The sequence below is a fragment of the Mustela erminea genome, chromosome 21 (assembly GCF_009829155.1).
Source record: "Mustela erminea isolate mMusErm1 chromosome 21, mMusErm1.Pri, whole genome shotgun sequence".
NCBI classification, from domain to species: domain Eukaryota; kingdom Metazoa; phylum Chordata; class Mammalia; order Carnivora; family Mustelidae; genus Mustela; species Mustela erminea.
This window is the reverse complement of record NC_045634.1, coordinates 12,660,069-12,675,942: the sequence shown is the minus strand read 5'-3', so window position 1 is coordinate 12,675,942 and position 15,874 is coordinate 12,660,069. Positions and strand designations below refer to the sequence as shown.

The 15,874-nt window shown below is 40.3% G+C and overlaps 2 protein-coding genes across 15 annotated transcripts in view; one reads left to right on the top strand and one right to left on the bottom strand.

Annotated features, from left to right (window-relative positions):
- The window catches only part of PURG (purine rich element binding protein G), a 35,843-nt gene extending 30,274 nt beyond the window's left edge, over nucleotides 1–5,569 (bottom strand). For 7 of the 8 annotated variants that reach the window (XM_032328824.1, XM_032328826.1, XM_032328830.1 and 4 more), the window contains exons 1-2: nucleotides 5,461–5,569; nucleotides 4,287–5,156 (exon numbers count right to left, since the gene is read on the bottom strand). In XM_032328824.1, coding sequence (XP_032184715.1) covers nucleotides 4,287–5,150 — 864 coding nt within the window. In that variant the 5' untranslated portion in view covers nucleotides 5,151–5,156; nucleotides 5,461–5,569. Of the gene's footprint in view, nucleotides 1–607; nucleotides 5,157–5,460 lie in introns of those variants that run through there. The other variant, XM_032328825.1, reaches the window with a different exon arrangement.
- Nucleotides 5,570–5,875: 306 nt separating this feature from the next.
- Nucleotides 5,876–15,874, top strand: part of WRN (WRN RecQ like helicase) — a 143,545-nt gene continuing 133,546 nt past the window's right edge. For 3 of the 7 annotated variants that reach the window (XM_032328822.1, XM_032328817.1, XM_032328823.1), the window contains exons 1-2: nucleotides 5,876–6,387; nucleotides 14,083–14,222. The gene's annotated coding sequence lies outside the window, so the exon portion shown is untranslated. Of the gene's footprint in view, nucleotides 6,388–11,623; nucleotides 11,724–14,082; nucleotides 14,223–15,874 lie in introns of all 7 variants that reach the window. The other 4 variants (XM_032328820.1, XM_032328818.1, XM_032328819.1 and 1 more) reach the window with 4 other exon arrangements.

Below are 15,874 nucleotides of genomic sequence, written 5' to 3'. Positions count from 1 at the left end.
TACTGAAAATATTTGCAAAATTACAATATAAATACATGAATATATTAAGATAGAATGACTATATATAATGTATTCTTATCCATATATATAAAATGAATGCAGTAAATATAGCATATTCTCAATGAATTATTAGTACACAGTGTTTCTTAATAAAGTACATACAACCTATTATTAAGCAACAATTATCTAGTTTTCAAATGTACATCTCAGGAAGTTTTTAGGATGAAAGGATATGCTAAATCTCCCAATACCCTTTTTGGTTGGTGAAAGTTAGTTCTGCAAATTTTGAAATAATACTACGCTTATTTTAGCGATGGTTCTTAGGCTCTTTGCATTTTCTTAATTTGAAACTTTATTTCTTTAGTCTGGGTGTCTTCTTAATGACGCCATATCAGCCAACCATACTTTTAATTCTAATACAGTATAATGTACTGTCTTTTCATTAGTCATTTTAACACACATCAACAATGAAACAGAATTATTAAAAATTTTTTTTTGTCTGCACAAATTCCCAAAATTAACTTTCAGGGTATTATGAGGAGTCTCAACTAGATATAGTCTCAACTGTAATACTAAGCTGGGCTAGAAATATGGTGTTTTTTTTTTTTTATTGATTTTAGGTCTTAAGAATACAAATATGAACTCTACTTTAAAAGTGTTCGTTAAATGTATTGGGACTTGTTTCAAAAGCATCTTCTATCCTCCTCCATTACACTGATTTAATGGAAACTTGTTATTATAGCAGTTCCAACACAAACATCTGCATGCAAGAGATCACCCTACAGATTCTAACTACATAGTTATTGAAACACATCCCACCTGTCAAGTGGCATAAATGTACATCTTCTATATACAAAAGGTAAAGTGCATTATTAAATTAGTGAACTGACAGATTGTCTGCCTGGACCATATAGCTTTCAAATAGACAAATGTGAAATTCTCCCATTAGAACCAATTATTTCAAGAGGTTCCAACTAGCTTTTCCACCCTGTCGTTTATTTTTTGGCCATGCTCTTTAGTGCAAATAAGCTTGTGTTTGACTCAAGTTTAAGGGACATGGCAGTTTGGGGCTTTAACAAGGAAAATTATAAAATGTGGCAGAACTTTTAATACTTTTATAATACATTGCATCTTTTGCATATAAGCAACAGATTAGTGTTGCTTTCAATTGCTAGGAGCACACTGCCAACCGTTATGAGGAACCCGTTTCCAAATCTCATACTATTAGCTTATATTATTACAGTTTTGAGTCTATACCACATTATACTTGGGTTATTATGTGCAAACATCATCAGTGTTTTAGAATTATACAGTGAACTAGTAATTTTGGTTACTAACTTGAATGCTCACTTTTTGACTTCTAACATCCAGTTGCCTTAAGAGTTTAATATCCTCAAGGCTGAGATCCTATTATTTTGAAGAATACCATGTACACTTGCAGCTTCATTTATGTTACAAATGACAATAAATAAAATGCATATTGCACAGATAAAAATAGTAGCTTATTTTATAAGATACATGGCAATACATGTCCTAATACCAGAGTTTTGAACTGGATCTTATTTGATTATGGCTAATGAATAATTGGGAATTTTAAGTATCAAAAAATCATAACATTTCATTTTTCAATGAATACATATAAAAAAGTGAAACAAAAGGACTGGCAGAAGGCTTAGTGATTCTAATTTATATTCAGTTGCCGGTATATATGCATCTACCAATCTATAGCTTTGAGATGGTGATAACTTTGAAGTATACATACAAGGTAGAAGATTTGGCTACTTAACTAATTCTTGACTTAAATAATTAATGCAAAATTAATATTTATATACAATGAATTAAAGATACTTATCTTTAAGTCTGACATAATATTGTGTATATGTATATATACACACACATATGTATATATATAGACATAAACACTCAAATCTTATCAGACTAAAACCAAAACAAAAATCATGTAGATTTAATGGATATAAATATTTTAGGAGGGAAGGTTTTAAGAAAGAGTATATAGTCATAGCAATAGTGATAGGAACACTCGAATACTGGAACATTCATCACTCCAGTTTGCCAAAATCTGACAGGTTGATAATTATTAGTAGGCACTATGATGGGCAGCAATAACAATCAGTAGTACAGTAATTCAAGTGCACATCACTCCTTCATATACCAAGAACTACTTTTTTATCAAGTCTACAATGGTTATTTTACAGTTAGGACTGCTTAAAGATCCTTGCTACTTTTAGAGTCTCAACACCCACCATGTGCTATTAACTCTAGTACTAACATTATCTTCTAACCTTCAGTTGTTCCATAGTAATCCAGATGGTCCACAATTATAATGAACTAATGAGATTCCTTCATACTACTTGAGGAAATGTGAAATACAATCTGAAAACCAATACCAGTGTATATATCTGGGTTACTGATTGCTTGTTTTGAAATAAGATAAGCCAGAAATATTCTTATTTTAACTCACAAAGTTCTCTTAGTGACCTTACTTAAACGGATTTGGGGACAAACTGCTGAAGGAAAAAATGATTAAAATAATTTTGAACTACTTATAGCATATAAAAGGAGAGCTACATTCTGATCTCAATCCATGCAGCCAGCTCTCATCAATGAGAGCTATATTTGGGGGTTGAAATCAGTGTCTGGCTCTTAAAGATGATTATATGGACTTATTGTGTGGGAGGTGAATAAAGCCAAGATAAAAGACAATAATTTCAATCAGAATAAAATGCAGCTCAACAGATAAAATTCCAGTCAGTTAATACACGGTGGGTTGGTACACATATACACTATAACCACTTGTTTAAAAATTGCTTAGGTGTTGAAAAATTGCTGTGGCACTTCCTGGAAAGTAATTTTTAATACAGGTAAATGGGTAAGTCTTGTGTAAAGTAAACCTTATTTTTAAGTATCATAAAGAGCACCTTGGAAAATGCCTGAATTTTCCTTTCAAATATGTTTATAACCAATCCTTAAATAATTTTCCCAGGCTGAAAATTTATATTCTAAATGCTTTTTAGAAAAAGATTTTTTTTTTTTCTTTCTGGAATTAAAATACCTGTAAAAGCCAGGTTTATATTGGAAGTGTTGACACGGTTTTAAGGGTAGCAATTGCAAAAGTGCTACTAAAATGTATTATTACAGATGTATTTTTGTATCAGTTAACTGGTGCACCAACCCCTCTGAAATAGTGCTAAAGAAGAAGCATAAAATATAACACCTTGAGTCCATGATATATTTTGGGAAAAAACCTCGCACAACCTTCAAATTAGCATGAAAGGCTAAAACACCAAGATTTCCATAGCAAAGCCATAGGACGAAGCCTCCCACTCAACAGTGACATAAAACAATTCCTCAAACTTTGGAAAGTCAATAAAAATATAGGGTATAGTGAATAGAGGTAAAGATGGGATTACAACTAGTTTAGAATAACCAATTAAAACTCTCCCACGGCTTTGATATGGCAACTATCAACTGCAGGGTTACCACAAAATTTGAAATTATAGAATACTATCATAACTGTAAGATTTAATTCTTTTCATGGTACTTTTGATATTCAGTCATCCAGTGAACAACTAATATATTTCTACATGTACTTTTATAAAGAAATATATTTATACTATACTTGAGGTCAATTTCTGTTTCTGTGGTAACTGCCCTACAGGTAAGCTTAGCAGCTTTTAAAGAAGTAGGGATGGAATACTTTTTCGGGGAACTTGTTAAATAGAAATTCACACTTCCGTATTAAGTATATGTATATTTTCTCGGGATCATGTCATAGTGCAATGTAAATCTTAGTTATGGTATTTAGAAGGTCAGAATATCACATTTTGTGCTGATTTGCATACTTCAATAGTCTGGAGCAGGTGAAGCAGCTGAACTATTTAGCTCTGGGAAGGTTGGAATTCCCTTAAGAATTATAATATTCTGTGTATAACATGAGAATCAGACTCCTTGAAGTATAAACTACCAGAGGTATTACTAATAACAAAGGGCCAAAAAAAGAGGAAAAACTTCTTCAAATGATTATGGATCAGTACTTTTAGCCAATTTATGATTTTAAATTTTGCCTGATGGAGTTCAATTTCACTCTAGTCGAGGCATTCTTGTTCTTCACCACTGGCCCTTCTGCCATCCATTCTCTTTTCTTTATGGCTGTTGCAAATTTTCCTCATCTCTTCTTCATACTTGATAAAATTCTCCCCAAACCTTGTCCAAGCTTTGAATGGAACAGTAATAGTATTACGGTAAGGTGGCCTCACCTCACTTACCTTCAGGAAAATTCCATATTTATTAGAGCCCACATCAAAGTAGAACCTTTTATTGTCCACTCTGAAAGAAGTCCCCTCTGGGAGTTCAAGTGGGTCATCATCTCCACCTCTTCGTTCTTCTATGTCGCCTTCGCCATAGTCTTCAATGAGCTGAACCAAGGCATCACGAAACTCAATCATTCCTTGTGCTGGGAGCACAATAGTCTGCTCTTGGCCCAAACTGTGACCAAAATAACCTATCATGCCAGTCCCTCGCATCATGGTTTGTCTAATTCTTAGGAAGCGACCCCGTTGATTTTCCTTTAGGTCTAGATAATACTTCCTATTGTCCCTCTCTATGTAGTCTGTTTTGAGGACACTATGAGGGTGCTCTTCGGACCCTACAGAGACAGGTGGGGAGGGTGCCGAGTGCTTCTGTCTCCTCCTGGAGGCTTGATCTTTGCCGTGGCCATGCTCTTGCCGGTGGCCTTTCAGGCCCAGGTGGGCGTAATGCTCGATGAAGTCCCCTAGACAGTCCTTCAGCTCCGCTGCCACAGACAGGGACAGAGTCAGTTTACTCTTTCTGATATTGTCCTGCCGGCCTCTCCCTATCCAGACTTCGGCTATCTTTAGGAACCGGCCCCGGGAGCTTTGCTTTACGTCTAGGTAAAACCTCTTTTTCTGGATGTCCACTCGTTTGGAGGCCAGCTCCTGGATTTCGGCTGCGCCCCCAGCCTGATTAGGGGTGGCTGAAGCCGCGTAGTGGGGGTAGTGGGAGTGCTGGGCCTGGGGATAGAGTCTACTCTTGCTTAGGCCAGAGCCCCCTACATTCTTGCCGCCGCGGCCGCGGCCGCCGCCGCCTCCCCTTCGCCTGGCTCTTTCCATCTTCAGCTGCAAGTGACAAACAGACACACGGGTGGGGTGGGGGAGGGGTGTTGAGAACAATCGCAGACGCCCTTCGGCCTGCGCTGCCCCCGCCTCCGCCCGGGACCCCCACTCCGGGCCGCGGTGCACGGCGCCCGCAGCCGCAGAGCCCCGGCTCCCGCCTCTGCCCGACCGTCGGCGGCGAGAGGCGGCGTCTCCCGGCTCTGCACCGCGCACATAGCATCCCTCCGCCGCCCCGGCCTCCCGCTCGCCGCCGGGCCGCCAGCCTCGGGCTGCGCAGCCCCGGGGACCCCAGTCAGCCAACACTCACATCGACACTGCCATCACCGCCGCTACCGATGCCCTTCACGACCGCCGCCACCGCCGCCAGCTCTCGGCCCCTCTGCTGCAGCCGCCGCAGCCGCTGCCCCCCGCCAGCTCCCCCGCCGCCGCTCGCACCGTCCCCCGCCGGAGCAGCCGGGCAGGGGCATCGCCTGCGGCGCCCGCCGCCGCCGCCCCTCCTGCGGCCGCTGCGGGGGCCGCCGCCTCTCTCCGGGCACCGGCCCGATACCCGCCGGGAGGGGAGGGGGGGGTGGCGGCAGGGGGCGGGCCGTGGACCCCGCCTCCTCCAGCACAGCCTGCTGAAGGCAAGGTCTCGCGCTCTTCCTGCGGGCGCGCCGAGACCGAAGCGCAGCGCGCGGGGACGGAGCGTAAGTGCGAGGTGACGGGACAGGTGTGAAGATGGGAATGAGGACGGGGGTGGCGAGTGTGTTCAGACTTCTCCAGGTTCCGCCGGGACGCAGGACTCCGGCGGCCCACCGGCGCCCGCACAGAGACTACACCTCCCGGAGTACTCTGCGGCAGCGAGGGGCTTTGCGCATGCGCGCCGCCTAGCCAGCTGGGCTGGGTGTCCGGGCGGCAGCGCCACAGGAGCGGAGGACGGCGACGGGGCGGGGCGTCCGCCTTCCAGAGCTCATGTGTGTTGGGGGCGCCGTGACGCAGCGGCGTGCGCTCCGCAGCGCGGGAATAAAGTCTGTCGAACTGCTACCTGTCCTGGATTCCAGGCCCTGCTGTTGTGGCGCTTCCCGAGTCATCCAGCTGAAAGAGGAGGCCGGTTGAACTGTCTCTTCTCCGGGTAACGTGTCCTCTCCACCCCGTTTGAGCTAGCTCCAGACCCCGGGTTTTCGATCATTCCAGCCTTCTCCGGCGTTGGAGGTGCTCCGTCCCGCAGACCGGGCCTCTGGACAGTGTGTGGGAGGTGCGTTAGAAATGGGTGTCCTCTGCCCCTTCCCACTTCCGGAGCAGACTGGCAAAGGCCACCCCCCGCCTCCTGCCGCTGGCCTGCCCAGAGCTTCCCTCCCTCGTCTTGTGCCACCGGTTGCCTGTCGTGGGGCCTTAGGATTGTGCCCTTCGGATCCAGCCTTTACTCCTGCAGAAGTGGACCCACTCCATTTATACAGCAGAGTCAGGGGAGATAAACTGTTGTGTGTAATTTAGCAAATTAAGTTGGTTTTCTTGAGTTTAAACCGTTTAATCCGTATTCCTCCCCCCACCCCCGGCTGAATTTGAGTTGTTTTCTGGATAGATTTGAGTATGTTAAATTACCAGTCCCTATGGTATGACATCCTTAGGATGCTTATTTAGCGGTCTTTAAGTCATGGTACTTCAGGTTTTGTATCATTTGGCACGTTACTTTTAGGGATATTGGGATGGATAGGGGAGTTTAGATTTTGATGTCATTGAATAGTGGTCTCCTTTTATTAACTTAACAAGTATTTATTGAGCACTCCCCCAGGCTCTGGGGATACCAACAATGAACAAAACGGGCACATATCTTTATGCTTTTGGACCTTACATTTTGGAGAGACATAAACAGTAAGTTAAGTGCCCAGTACGTCAGAAGGTGAAAATCCTTTCAAGAATAATAAAGAGGGATGATGACTGTGGGTGGGAGTAGCTTGTCAGGGAAGTCCTCACTGGAAAGGGAATTTTTGAGTAAAGAGTTGAAGGAAATGGGAGAGCTAGATCTGTGGCTGTCTGGGGGAAAGAAGGTGCAAAGGCCCTGAAGAAGCCTGTTTTTGTGTTCAAAGAGCAGCTGAGGAGACCAGTAAGAGCAGAATGAAATAGGGAAGAGTTGTAGGAGATAAAATCAGACAGGAAAGAGTAGGGGGCAGATAGTGTAGAACCTGGTAGGGTAACTTGAAAATTTGGGTTTTCATTCTGAGGGAGATGGGAGGCTGTTGAAGAATTTTATCAGGGAAACACCATCATTGGAATGATTTTTTTTTTTTAAAGATTTTATTTATTCATTTGACAGAGATCACAAGTAGGCAGAGAGGCAGGCAGAGAGAGGAAGGGAAGCAGGCTCCTTGCTGAGCAGAGAGCCCGATGTGGGGCTCTATCGCAGGACCCTGGGATCAAGACCTGAGCTGAAAACAGAGGCTTAACCCACTGAGCCACCCAGGCGCCCCTGGAATGATTTTTTTTAAAAAAGATTTTATTTATTTATTTGACAGAGAGAGACAGCAAGAGAGGGAACACAAGCAGGGGGAGTGGGAGAGGGAGAAGCAGGCTTCCTGCTAAGTAGGGAGCTCGATGCTGGGCTCGATCCCAGGACCCTGGGACCATGACCCAAGCGGAAGGCAGATGCTTAACCCACGGAGCCACCCAGGTGTCCTCATTACCACTATTTAAAAATTTTTTTCACCCCAAACAAATTCTAACTAACTGGTTAGTTAAGCAATAACTCCCTATTGCCCCCTCTGCCTAGCCCCTGGTAACCTCTAATATAATCTCTTTTTATGAATTTGCTTATTCTGGAATCACAGTATTAGGGCTCTTAAGTTTATTTTTATTTTTGTTTTTAATTAATTAAAAAAAGTATTTGTGTGTTTGCATCTGGCTTATTTCAGTCAGTATAATGCTTTCAGGGTTCATCCATGTTGTACCATGTAGGAACTTAATTACTTTTTATGGCTGAATAATATTCCATTGTGTGATTATGCTATGTTTTATCTAATTATCTGTTGATGGACACTGGGGTTTTTTCCACTTTTGGCTGTTGTGAGTGATTCTGCATTGGACATTACAGATATCTGCTTGAGTTCCTGTTTCATTTCTTTTGGGATATACCTAGGAGTGGACTTGCTGGATCATATGATAATTCTGTTTAGCTTGTTGAGGAACTAACTGCACAGCCACATTGGTGGCCCTGTTTTATATTCAACCAGCGATGTTGCAAGGATTCCAATTTCTCCATATCTTCTCCAGATAATTTTCTTTCTCTTTTTTTTTATTTTTTTTAAGATTTTATCTATTTGACAGAGAGAGCGAGAGAGTATGAGCTGAGCGGTGGGGCAAAGGGGGAGGGAGAAGCAGACTCTCCACTGAGTAGGGAGCCTGATGTGGGCCTTGATCCCAGGATCCCGAGATCCAGACATGGGCTGAAGGCAGAAGCTTAATTGACTGAGCCACCCAGGCACCCCTCCGTTAGTTGGTATCTTCACATTTTGTTTTTCAGCAATGTTTTGGCAGTGTACAAGTTTTTCACCTCCTTGGATAAATTTGTGCCAGTATTTTATTCTTTTAGATGCTATTATAAATGAAATTACTTTCATAATTTTCTTTCAGATTGTTCATTGCTGGTATATAAAACACAACTGACTTTTGTGTGTTGATCATGTACCCTCCAACTTTGCTAAATTTTCTTACTAGATCTAGTAAGTTTCTTGTGGATTTTTTGGGATTTTTGTATGTAGCATCATGTCATCTGTGAATAGAGAGAGTTTTACTTCATTTCCAGTTTGAATGCTTTTTATTTATTTGTTTTTCATGTCTAATTTTTCTGGCCAGAATTTTCAATACAGTGTTGAATGGCAGCAGTGAAAGTGAGTATCCCTGTCTTGCTTTTTAAAAATAATTCTGAATTTTTTTTTTTTTAAAGATTTTCTTATTTATTTATTTGAGAGAGAGAGCAAGCAATTAAACGGGGAGAAGCAGACTCCCCGCTGAGCAGGGAGCCCAGTGCAGGGCTCGATCCCAGGACTCTGGGATCATGACTTGAGCTGAAGGTAGATGCTTAACTGCCTGAGCCACTCAGGTGCCCTCCAAATAATTCTATTTTATATCAAAGAATGGTTGATATATAATAGTAAATTAATTTCAGTGGTATAGCATCATGACTCAACAATCATACACATTTTGATATGCTCACTAGACTTGTCTTGCTCTTAGAGTGAAAACTTCAGTCTTTCACCATTGAATATATTAGCAGTGCATTTTTTATAAATGCCCTATATCATTTTGAGGAAGTTCCTTCCACTCCCAGTTTTCTGAGTCTCTTTTATTATGAGAGGGTGTTGGATTTTTCAGATGCCTTTTTTGTGTTAATTGAGAAGATTATGTGGTATTTTTCTCTCATTCTGTTAAAGGGATACATTACATTGATTGATTTTATGTTGAACCAGTCTTGTGTTCCTAGCATAAATCTCACTTGGTTATGGTGTATCATTCTTTAAGTTGAATTATCTTTCAACAGAATCATTTTAGCTACTATTTTGGGAATAGATTGTAGAGGCAGGGAGATAAGAAGTAATGTGGTTTGAACCAAGATTTTAGTTGCGAAGGTGGTGATAGAAGGTAGGTTCAGCTTTATTTTGAAGGTAAAATTTTTGCTGATAGATTGGATGTGAAGTGTGAAAGAAAGAGTCAAGGATGACTAAGGTTTTTGGCCTGAGTAATCAGAAGGATGAAGGTGTATTTACTGAGAACTCTAACATATAAAAGGAGCAGTTGGGGGAAGTTTTTATACATATTGATATGATATGCCCATTAGGAATCAAGTATATAGTAAGTAATTGGATATACAAGTTTGAAGTTCAGAGCAGTGGGCCAGGCTGTTTATAGAAGTTTGGAAGTCATCAGTGTGCTGTAGATTATTTTAAAGCCATCCGGTTGTGATCTTCAAGGAAGTGAATGTAAAGAGAAGAGAATGAAAAGATCTGTAACCTGAATCTAGAATGCCGTGATGTTTAGAGATTGGGGAAGTAAGGAAGGACCAGCAAAAGATACTGAGTAAGGGGATACCTGGGTGGCTAAGTCAGTTGGGTGTCTGCCTTTGGCTCAGGTCATGATCCCAGGGTCCTGGGATCCTGGGATGCATCCCTGCCTTGGACTTCCTGCTAGGTGGGGAGTCCACTTCTCTCTCCTCATCTGCCTTCCACTCCCCCTGCTTGTACACTCTATCAAGTAAATGGATAGAATCTTAAAAAAAAAGATACTGAGCAGGAATTCTTACTGATGTAGGTGGAGAATCCAGAATTGTCACAGAAGTTTAATAAAGTGTTTTATGAAGGTAGGTGTGACTGATTGTGTCATATGTTGCTGATGTATTGAGCCAAATGATGACTGAGAATTGACTGTAGGATTTGGTGACACGAAAGTCATTGGTACCTTGGTATGAGCCCTTTTGGTGGGATGGAGTGGTTATAGTGAGTTTAGGAGACAGTGGAAGAAATGAAAATGGAATTGCTGGTACAGATGACTCTTTTGAGTAGTTTTTCTGTAACAAGGGGGAAAAGAATGGAGTAGTTAGCCAACAGTGTGTTTTAAAAATGGAAGAAATCACAGTATGTGTATATACTGATGGGACTTTGGGACTTTTCTGGGAGACAAGTAGAGAGAGAAAAATTGGTGATGCATGAGAGAGGTGAAAAATGCCCTTGAGTATGGAATCTAGTGCACACAGGGAGGGGCTAGATTTAGGAGCACAGATAGCTCATGGGATATATATGTATGTGTGTGTGTGTATGCACGTGCACTATACTGATACCTATATCGATTTTGATATCGATGTGTATATATATTTCTCAGCCTCCTTAGTAGCATGGGCTAGTTCCCAATTCCTTATTGTGAGAGATATATACTATAATGTGTGTATGTTGTATGTATTGTGTATTACATATACTATATGTTATTATATATTATCTATATTATACACACACACAAACACACACACACACACACGTAATCTGCAGTTGGCAAACTGGAAATATAGGAGAGCTGAAGGCATAGTTTTAGTCCAAGTCTGAAGGCCTGAGAACCAGGAGAGCTAGTAGTAAGTATTTCATTCCAAGTCTGATTCTGAAGATGAAAGACTAATAACCTAGACTGAATATGTTCAAGCAGAGAGTGAATTTTTCCTACTCAGCCTTTTTATTCTATTTAGGCCTTCAACAGATTGGACGAGGCTCACCCAGGAAGACCAATCTGCCATATGTAATCTGCTAATTCAAATGCTAATCTCATCGTGAAACACTCTGACAGGCATGCCCAGAATAATGGTTAACTGAAAACCTGGGCACATTGTGGGCCATTCAAGTTGACACAATAAAATTAACCATCATGGCAGAGTATATGGGTATAGATACAATTATGTGACTAAACTACAGGATACGGACCTGTGGAAGTTCTTTTTAAATTGTTTTTCTTTTCAGTGAAATCTGAAGCAAGGTGTTAGCTGAGAATGAGGATGGGGAGGAGATGTGTTGGGTTTAAGCAGAGAGGAAAAGCTATGAAGGTGAGGATGGTAAATAGGTAAGTGAAAAGTTGTAGACTTGCTAGGAAGTTGGAGGGTGCACTTGAGGATGGTGGTCATAAATTTAAGGTGAGACCAGTCAACATGATTCTGTTTTTCACAGGCTGCATTCATTTAGCTGCATTGGTATAGACACAGAGTAGGCAGAGAATTTTTCTTATTCAGGGGTAGAGTTTTGATAGGAGAGAAACATGAAGCCAGAGATGGGCAGCGAAGTTAAAGGAGTATGAAAGAAGTGGTTATATTAAACCATTTTATATAGTGGTTAAATTTTGCAATTTAAACTGGTCAAGGGGGAAGTAAGGACTACTTGGTGAGGAGAGTGAAAAGGTAGCAGGACCATTAGATTTTAGGTTCTAGTTTAGTCAGAGGATTGTTTGAATTTAATTTCTAGAGGGAATGAACTTGAAAAATAGGAGATGTTGATTGGGGAATGAGATGCTTAGAATTGAGATTATAGAGGGATTCAGTCATTGGTAATGACATGGCATCCCCATGGGAACAAATGAGTAAAGCAGGGCGTGGGCAAGGTAATTGGAGAACTAGTCAGAAAACTGAGAGGCACTATCTTCTTTGGAAATTTTGCATCAAAGATTGTAAGCCCTTGGACAAGTAGAGGGGAAAAAAAGGTGGGATGTAGATGTAAATGGCCATAATACTGATGTTGATGGTGATGATAATGGCCCATTAACATGCAACTCAGATATCATCAACTTGAACTCTACCCAACCTGAAAAGTTAGATGTGGAATTACATATGGGTATATTACAACTCATAGTCAACCCATAAGCCCTTCATGGACTTCTTTTCTTTGACCCAAGTGTTCTTACAAGAGTGGCAGGTGACATATGGCATCTTTTCTTAGTTGTCAGTTTGAAATCTTTCACCAAAGGCTTATTATAGTGCAGCTTCTGTAGAAATTTTATTCTGCTTTCTGTGTAGTCTTCTTTGGCTTGTCTTCTCTCTCAGGATTGTGAATAATTTATTGGTGAGAAGGCAGGCAGAGAAGTAGGAGTTTTCTGTGACTTAGTAATTTCATACCTAGGAATCTGTCCTATAGAAATAATAATATGAATGCCTAAAGATATACATAAGGGTGTTCATTGACTGCTATTGGTGATAAAACTTGTAAGCCACCTGTCATCAATAGGGAATAGTTAAATAAATTATGGTAGATAGAGAAAATGGAATTCTATATAGTCTTGAAAAAATCAGTTCAAAAAGTAGCATTGAGTTTTACTTATTCCATCCCATCAGCAGAGATGTTTTAATTGCAAATATTGAGAAACCCACGTCAAGTTGACTTTAGCAATGAAAGGTTACTGGCCTGCTTAATTGATACACCCTGAAATAGAGTGGCCTGCAGGCAAGTGCAGTCAGGGCTCTATTTTTCTGGCCATGCCTGACCCTCTTCTACAAAGAAGGCATGAAAGTGTTTTACCTTCGGGGTGATTTCTTTTATAGTTGTAAGATGGCTGTGTGCATCCACCCTGATAATATATTTCTTCCTTCCTATGTAGCAGTAGCAAAAGCATCGCTTCCCATACCATGGAAAGAGACTCCTGAGGATCACTTTGGATCTTATAGTTAGACAATGATAGAGACGAGAGAACTGAGACCTAGGTTGTAATTCCTGCCCCTGAGTCAGTTGTGTGGCAGGTGGAATAGGACTTCCCCCCTGACCTTAAAACAGTTGGGTTTCATTCCTGGTACTGGTGATGAGGTCATTCTCTTTGAAAGTGCTTTGCTATTATACACTAGGTGGGTGGTTGGGATGGACTAAAAGGGTTTGTTACCCTCTTTTCTAGTATTAGGATAATCAGCCTAGTTTTGCCCCTCTCATTCTTGATTTTACTAAAACTGTGAGAATTTGTTTATCTTCAGGACCCCAGATGGGAAAACTATAAATCATTATTGATTTCATTATTTACAGAAGCTCTTTTACTCTCAGATTGCAAGAAAGAGGTAGACTGGAGGGAGGAGGAAGGGCGGGAGAGAGAGAGATGCTTTTTGAGAAACAAACTGTAGAATGTTCTAACTCTCCATTTGCATACCTGACTTCAGTTTCATTCTTTTCCCTGTAGGGGCCCCCATTAACTGATATATCTCTTCCTGGATTGTTCTTTGCATTTATATGTACACAGAATGTCATTTTGTATTTTAAAATTTAAATGGTAACTACTGTTGACACTTAGCTTTTGCTGTTTGACTTAGCACAAGTTATAGAACTTGTCATCTGAATACATGTAGTTCTGTTTTCTTACTAACTGCTTATTATGCCATCTTATGGTTATGTCATTGTTTACTTAACTATTAATTTTACCTTACTAATTGCTTCTTGTATTTTTGCTATTACAGATTGATGTAATGAAATGAACATCCTTTGCATATATCTTGGTCCATGTGTGCGTGTACTTCCATAGGATAGATACCATTGGTGGCTTGAAGGGTATGCAGTTTAAAATGCTGATAACTTCTACGAAATGTCTTTGAAAATGGTAAGGCCAGTTTTTCTTCTCTTGCAAATATATTATATATGACTAATCTTTAAAATTTTTGCTGATAATGATATATCAGGATTATAGACAGTTTTGTTGGCCTCATTCATTGAATACTTTGTTCTTTCTGAAAATGAGAAATGGGACACCTGGGTGCCTCAGTTGGTTGAACTTCTGCCTTTGGCTCAGGTCACGATCCCCAAGATCCTCTGATCAAGTCCCAGATCCTGCTCCTTGCTCAGCAGGGAGCCTGCTTCTCCCTTTGCCTGCCACTCCCTTTGCTTATGCTCTCTCTCTGACAAATAAATAAAATCTTAAAAAAAAATAAAGATGGCAAATGCCTTTATTGTACATAAAATTTCTGTATTTACATGGATCTGTTTCTGGACATGGTATATTTTATTTCCTTGTTTTATATCTCTTTTTATACCAATTCCACATGATTGTAATTACTATTGTTTTTTACCATTTCCTATTTAGAGTGAGCTTCCCCTTATTGGTCTTATTTTTCAAAAAATATTTGCTACTTCTGAGAATTTTCTCTTCCTAGAGAACTTTAATATAAGTCTGTGTGATTTGATGAAAAATCATCTTGACATTTTTTTCTTGGTATTGCTTCTTGAGCATATTGATGTAATTAACATAATTTTGAGACTAACTGTCCAGGAGCTCAGTGTGTCCTATCTAGCCCTTTTTGGACATCTTAGTAGACTTTTCTAGTTGTCTTTAATTGGGTCTCATATATTTTATGTTAGGTTTATTTTTCAGTAGATTGTCATTTTTGCTGTTACTGAGTTCAAATATAAATTATATTTTCTAATTGGTTCTTGCTCATATACAGAAAAGTACTTAATTTGGTACGCTTACTGTGAATCCGGTCAGAGTATTTGTTCCTTTTAATTGAAGGGCTTAATTACCTGCCGTAGAGATACAGGGGGAAAATTATTTATTTTAGGAGACTTTAGTTTTTGTTCTTGTTTTTTTAAATAGGCTTCATGCTTAATATGGGGCTTGAACTCATAACCCTGAAATCAAGAGTTGCATGCTCTACCAACTGAGCCACTCAGGTGCCCTGAGACTTTAGCTCTTTGGTAAAAGTTATGCTTATCTCTTATAAAAGCTGGTTAGTAGTAGTAGTCAGCATTTTCTAAACGTGATTTTCTTTCTTTCTTTCTTTCTTTTTCTTTTTTTTTTTGAGAAAATGCTTAATTTTATGGGAGAATTAAGAAAGAGGGTGGTTTTTTAATAATTTCTTTATGGGAAAATAAGCAATTGGACTAATTTCATATTCTCCCCAAAATAAGTGAAACCAGTGAGACCTTCTCTCCTGAGCCTACTTCAAACTTTTGTTTCTTTCAGACTTTCAGGTTCTTATCTCTACATTTTATGATCTCTTCTATCTTTTGTCTGATAGGCCAGTTTTTCAGAGGAAAGCATAGAGTCAGCCTCTCTTTAGGGTCTTTGAAGCCAAGAAGAAAGAGGGGTGGGACCTTCCTAGTGTGTGGTAGCAATAATAGAAGCCATTGAACAAAATACTGAACCTCTTACGCTTCTCTTAGAAATTTTGACATGCAGCATGGGTCATCACCTACTGGAACCTCATCTGCTTTTGCTGTTCATTCATAAACTAAAGTTGCTGAAGGGGCGGGTGG